Source organism: Lepidochelys kempii, chromosome 6 (assembly GCF_965140265.1).
Source record: "Lepidochelys kempii isolate rLepKem1 chromosome 6, rLepKem1.hap2, whole genome shotgun sequence".
Lineage (NCBI taxonomy): Eukaryota > Metazoa > Chordata > Testudines > Cheloniidae > Lepidochelys > Lepidochelys kempii.
The window spans coordinates 955142-961141 of NC_133261.1; the positions used below are offsets into that span (position 1 = coordinate 955142).

Sequence of the window (6000 nt, forward strand, 5' to 3'; positions counted from 1 at the left end):
GGAGGGTCGGAGGGTTTGGGGGGCAGCGAGGGGAGAGAGGGATTGGGGGGAGGGTCGGCGGGTTTGGGGGGCAGCGAGGGGGGTGAGGGATTGGGGGGAGGGTCGGCGGGTTTGGGGGGCAGCGAGGGGAGAGAGGGATGGGGGAGGGTTGGTGGTTTGGGGGGGCAGCGAGGGGAGAGAGGGTTTGGGGGGAGGGTCGGAGGGTTTGGGGGGCAGGGAGGGGAGAGAGGGATTGGGGGGAGGGTCGGAGGGTTTGGGGGGCAGCGAGGGGGGTGAGGGATTGGGGGGAGGGTCGGCGGGTTTGGGGGGCAGCGAGGGGAGAGAGGGATTGGGGGGAGGGTCGGTGGTTTGGGGGGCAGCGAGGGGAGAGAGGGATTGGGGGGAGGGTCGGTGGTTTGGGGGGCAGCGAGGGGAGAGAGGGATTGGGGGGAGGGTCGGCGGGTTTGGGGGCAGCGAGGGGAGAGAGGGATTGGGGGGAGGGTCGGAGGGTTTCGGGGGCAGCGAGGGGAGAGAGGGATGGGGGAGGGTCGGAGGGTTTGGGGGGCAGCGAGGGGAGAGAGGGATGGGGGAGGGTCGGAGGGTTTGGGGGGCAGCGAGGGGAGAGAGGGATGGGGGAGGGTCGGAGGGTTTGGGGGGGCAGCGAGGGGAGAGAGGGATGGGGGAGGGTCGGAGGGTTTGGGGGGCAGCGAGGGGAGAGAGGGATGGGGGAGGGTCGGAGGGTTTGGGGGGCAGCGAGGGGAGAGAGGGATTGGGGGGAGGGTTGGAGGGTTTGGGGGCAGGGAGGGGAGAGAGGGATTGGGGGGAGGGTCGGTGGTTTTGGGGGCAGCGAGAGGGAGAGAGGGTTTGGGGGGAGGGTTGGAGGGTTTGGGGGGCAGGGGAGGGGGAGAGAGGGATTGGGGGGAGGGTCGGTGGTTTTGGGGGGCAGCGAGGGGAGAGAGGGATTGGGGGAGGGTCGGTGGTTTTGGGGGGCAGCGAGGGGAGAGAGGGATTGGGGGGAGGGTCGGAGGGTTTGGGGGGCAGCGAGGGGAGAGAGGGATTGGGGGGAGGGTTGGTGGTTTGGGGGGGCAGCGAGCGGGGGTGAGGGATTGGGGGGAGGGTCGGCGGGTTTGGGGGGCAGCGAGGGGGGTGAGGGATTGGGGGGAGGGTCGGCGGGTTTGGGGGGCAGCGAGGGGGGTGAGGGATTGGGGGGAGGGTCGGCGGGTTTGGGGGGCAGCGAGGGGAGAGAGGGATGGGGGGAGGGTCGGTGGGTTTGGGGGGCAGCGAGGGGAGAGAGGGATTGGGGGGAGGGTCGGCGGGTTTGGGGGGCAGCGAGGGGAGAGAGGGATTGGGGGAGGGTCGGTGGGTTTGGGGGGCAGCGAGGGGGGTGAGGGATTGGGGGGAGGGTCGGAGGGTTTGGGGGGCAGCGAGGGGGTGAGGGATTGGGGGAGGGTCGGTGGGTTTGGGGGGGCAGCGAGGGGAGAGAGGGATTGGGGGGAGGGTCGGAGGGTTTGGGGGGGCAGCGAGGGGGGTGAGGGATTGGGGCGAGGGTCGGAGGTTTTGGGGGGCAGCGAGGGAGAGAAGGATGGGGGAGGGTCGGTGGTTTGGGGGGCAGCGAGGGGAGAGAGGGATGGGGAGGGTCGGAGGGTTTGGGGGGCAGCGAGGGGAGAGAGGGATTGGGGGGAGGGTCAGTGGTTTGGGGGGCAGCGTGGGAGAGAGGGGATGGGGGAGGGTCGGAGGGTTTGGGGGGCAGCGAGGGGAGAGAGGGATTGGGGGGAGGGTCGGAGGGTTTGGGGGGCAGCGAGGGGGGTGAGGGATTGGGGGGAGGGTCGGAGGGTTTGGGGGGCAGCGAGGGGAGAGAGGGATGGGGGAGGGTTGGTGGTTTGGGGGGCAGCGAGGGAGAGAGGGATTGGGGGGAGGGTCGGAGGGTTTGGGGGGCAGCGAGGGGAGAGAGGGATTGGGGGGAGGGTCGGCGGGTTTGGGGGGCAGCGAGGGGGGTGAGGGATTGGGGGGAGGGTCGGAGGGTTTGGGGGGCAGCGAGGGGAGAGAGGGATTGGGGGGAGGGTCGGAGGGTTTGTGGGGCAGCGAGGGGAGAGAGGGATTGGGGGGAGGGTCGGTGGTTTTGGGGGGCAGCGAGGGGAGAGAGGGATTGGGGGGAGGGTCGGTGGTTTTGGGGGCAGCGAGGGGAGAGAGGGATTGGGGGGAGGGTCGGAGGGTTTGTGGGGCAGCGAGGGGAGAGAGGTATTGGGGGAGGGTCGGTGGTTTTGGGGGGCAGCAAGGGGAGAGAGGGATTGGGGGGAGGGTCGGTGGTTTTGGGGGCAGCGAGGGGAGAGAAGGATGGGGGAGGGTCGGTGGGTTTGGGGGGCAGCGAGGGGAGAGAGGGATTGGGGGGAGGGTCGGAGGGTTTGGGGGGCAGCGAGGGGAGAGAGGGCTTGGGGGGAGGGTCGGAGGGTTTGGGGGGCAGCGAGGGGAGAGAGGGATGGGGGAGGGTTGGTGGTTTTGGGGGGCAGCGAGGGGAGAGAGCGATTGGGGGGAGGGTCGGTGGTTTTGGGGGGCAGCGAGGGGAGAGAGGGATGGGGGAGGGTTGGTGGTTTTGGGGGGCAGCGAGCGGGGTGAGGGATTGGGGGGAGGGTCGGTGGTTTTGGGGGGCAGCGAGGGTAGAGAGGGATTGGGGGGAGGGTCGGTGGGTTTGGGGGGCAGCGAGGGGAGAGAGGGATGGGGGAGGGTTGGTGGTTTTGGGGGGCAGCGAGGGGAGAGAGGGATTGGGGGGAGGGTCGGAGGGTTTGGGGGGCAGCGAGGGAGAGAGGGATTGGGGGGAGGGTCAGAGGGTTTGGGGGCAGCGAGGGGAGAGAGGGATTGGGGGGAGGGTCGGAGGGTTTGGGGGGCAGCGAGGGGAGAGAGGGCTTGGGGGAAGGGTCGGCGGGTTTGGGGGGCAGCGAGGGGAGAGAGGGATTGGGGGGAGGGTCGGAGGGTTTGGGGGGCAGCGAGGGGAGAGAGGGATTGGGGGAGGGTCGGCGGGTTTGGGGGGCAGCGAGGGGAGAGAGGGATTGGGGGGAGGGTCGGCGGGTTTGGGGGCAGCGAGGGGAGAGAGGGATGGGGGAGGGTCGGCGGGTTTGGGGGCAGCGAGGGGAGAGAGGGATTGGGGGGAGGGGTCGGAGGGTTTGGGGGGCAGCGAGGGGAGAGAGGGATGGGGGAGGGTCGGTGGGTTTGGGGGGCAGCGAGGGGAGAGAGGGATTGGGGGGATGGTCGGTGGTTTTGGGGGGCAGCGAGGGGAGACAGGGATGGGGGAGGGTTGGTGGTTTTGGGGGGCAGCGAGGGGAGAGAGGGATTGGGGGGAGGGTCGGCGGGTTTGGGGGGCAGCGAGGGGAGAGAGGGATGGGGGAGGGTTGGTGGTTTTGGGGGGCAGCGAGCGGGGGTGAGGGATTGGGGGGAGGGTTGGTGGGTTTGGGGGGCAGCGAGGGGAGAGAGGGATTGGGGGGAGGGTCGGTGGTTTTGGGGGGCAGCGAGGGGAGAGAGGGATTGGGGGAGGGTCGGTGGGTTTGGGGGGCAGCGAGGGGAGAGAGGGATGGGGGAGGGTCGGTGGGTTTGGGGGGCAGCGAGGGGAGAGAGGGCTTGGGGGGAGGGTCGGCGGGTTTGGGGGGCAGCGAGGGGGGTGAGGGATTGGGGGGAGGGTCGGCGGGTTTGGGGGGCAGCGAGGGGGGTGAGGGATTGGGGGAAGGTCGGCGGGTTTGGGGGGCAGCGAGGGGAGAGAGGGATGGGGGAGGGTTGGTGGTTTTGGGGGCAGCGAGCGGGGGTGAGGGATTGGGGGGAGGGTCGGTGGGTTTGGGGGGCAGCGAGGGGAGAGAGGGATTGGGGGGAGGGTCGTGGTTTTGGGGGGCAGCGAGGGGAGAGAGGGATTGGGGGGAGGGTCGGTGGGTTTGGGGGGCAGCGAGGGGAGAGAGGGATGGGGGAGGGTCGGTGGGTTTGGGGGGCAGCGAGGGGAGAGAGGGCTTGGGGGAAGGTCGGAGGGTTTGGGGGGGCAGCGAGGGGAGAGAGGGCTTGGGGGGAGGGTCGGCGGGTTTGGGGGGCAGCGAGGGGGGTGAGGGATTGGGGGAGGGTCGGCGGGTTTTGGGGGCAGCGAGGGGGGTGAGGGATTGGGGGGAGGGTTGGTGGGTTTGGGGGGCAGCGAGGGGAGAGAGGGATTGGGGGGAGGGTTGGTGGGTTTGGGGGGCAGCGAGGGGAGAGAGGGATTGGGGGGAGGGTCGGTGGGTTTGGGGGGCAGCGAGGGGAGAGAGGGATGGGGGAGGGTCAGTGGTTTGGGGGGGCAGCGAGGGGAGAGAGGGATTGGGGGGAGGGTCGGTGGGTTTGGGGGGCAGTGAGGGGAGAGAGGGATGGGGGAGGGTCGGTGGGTTTGGGGGGCAGCGAGGGAGAGAGGGATGGGGGAGGGTCGGTGGTTTTGGGGGCAGCGAGGGGAGAGAGGGATTGGGGGGGAGGGTCAGTGGTTTTGGGGGGCAGCGAGGGGAGAGAGGGCTTGGGGGAGGTCGGTGGGTTTGGGGGGCAGCGAGGGGAGAGAGGATTGGGGGGAGGGTCGGCGGGTTTGGGGGCAGCGAGGGGAGAGAGGGATTGGGGGAGGGTCGGTGGGTTTGGGGGGCAGCGAGGGGAGAGAGGGATTGGGGGGAAGGTCGGAGGGTTTGGGGGGCAGCGAGGGGGGTGAGGGATTGGGGGAGGGTCGGAGGGTTTGGGGGGCAGCGAGGGGAGAGAGGGATGGGGGAGGGTTGGTGGTTTGGGGGGCAGCGAGGGGAGAGAGGATGGGGGAGGGTCGGAGGGTTTGGGGGGCAGTGAGGGGAGAGAGGGATTGGGGGAGGGTCGGTGGGTTTGGGGGGCAGCGAGGGGAGAGAGGGATGGGGGAGGGTCAGTGGTTTGGGGGGGCAGCGAGGGGAGAGAGGGATTGGGGGGAGGGTCGGCGGGTTTGGGGGGCAGCGAGGGGAGAGAGGGATGGGGGAGGGTCGGTGGGTTTGGGGGGCAGCGAGGGGAGAGAGGGCTTGGGGGGAGGGTCGGAGGGTTTGGGGGGCAGCGAGGGGAGAGAGGGATGGGGGAGGGTCAGTGGTTTGGGGGGGCAGCGAGGGGAGAGAGGGATTGGGGGGAGGGTCGGCGGGTTTGGGGGGCAGCGAGGGGAGAGAGGGATTGGGGGGAGGGTCGGCGGGTTTGGGGGGCAGCGAGGGGAGAGAGGGATTGGGGGGAGGGTCGGCGGGTTTGGGGGGCTCTACCCAGACCTTGGGGGCTGCTCTCACCCCTCTCCCCTGCGCCCCAGCATCCAGCTCAAGTTCGGGGAGCGGTGGGGCGACATGTGCGGGGCCAAGACCCAGGCGCAGCTCGCGGTGACCCTGCTCCCCGGTGAGCGGATCACGCAGGTCTCGGGCAAACAGCGCACCTCCGTCTACCAGCTCATCGTCTCCGCCAACAAGGGGCGCGTCTTCTTCTTCGGCCAGCCGTATGGCAACTCCTTCAACGCCGTCCCTCTGTCCTGCACCGAGTACCTGGCCTTCCTCACCGGGCACTACAGCGGGGGGTCCCTCACGGGCATCGCCATGCACTGGGCCGAACCGAGGAAGCAGGAGTGAGAGAGAATGCCCCAGCGGGATCCCAGTGGCAGGGAGTTCCCCAGGCTAAGGGCAGATTTTCTCCATTTACCCTTCTTAGCTTGCAGTCCAGAGATCATGAAGCCAATTCCTTACTAGAAGTAGCAGTTGATGAATTAGCAGTGAGGGGGGTGAGGGATTGGGGGGAGGGTCGGTGGGTTTGGGGGGCAGCGAGGGGGGTGAGGGATTGGGGGGAGGGTCGGTGGGTTTGGGGGGCAGCGAGGGGAGAGAGGGTTATATGATCTCATGAAATTAACAAGCAGCAAAATCAAGTGGCAGGAAGTTCCACAGGTAACCGCTATCACGGTGTGTTTACCTCCTTGTCCCCTCCCCTTAGGGCACTGCGATACAATGTTTTTCCATAGTTAGTTGCTGATTAATTGCAGCCTGTTTGTGCTAGCGAGGT

General features: G+C 69.3%; 1 protein-coding gene across 1 annotated transcript in view; it reads left to right on the forward strand.

Annotated features, from left to right (window-relative positions):
* The window catches only part of ZG16 (zymogen granule protein 16), a 34646-nt gene extending 29070 nt beyond the window's left edge, over positions 1 to 5576 (forward strand). Inside the window, exon 3 of the mRNA XM_073350509.1 lies at positions 5267 to 5576. Within this exon, the coding sequence (XP_073206610.1) occupies positions 5267 to 5576 (310 nt within the window). The remainder of the gene's footprint in view (positions 1 to 5266) is intronic.
* The last annotated feature ends 424 nt before the right edge of the window (positions 5577 to 6000 follow it).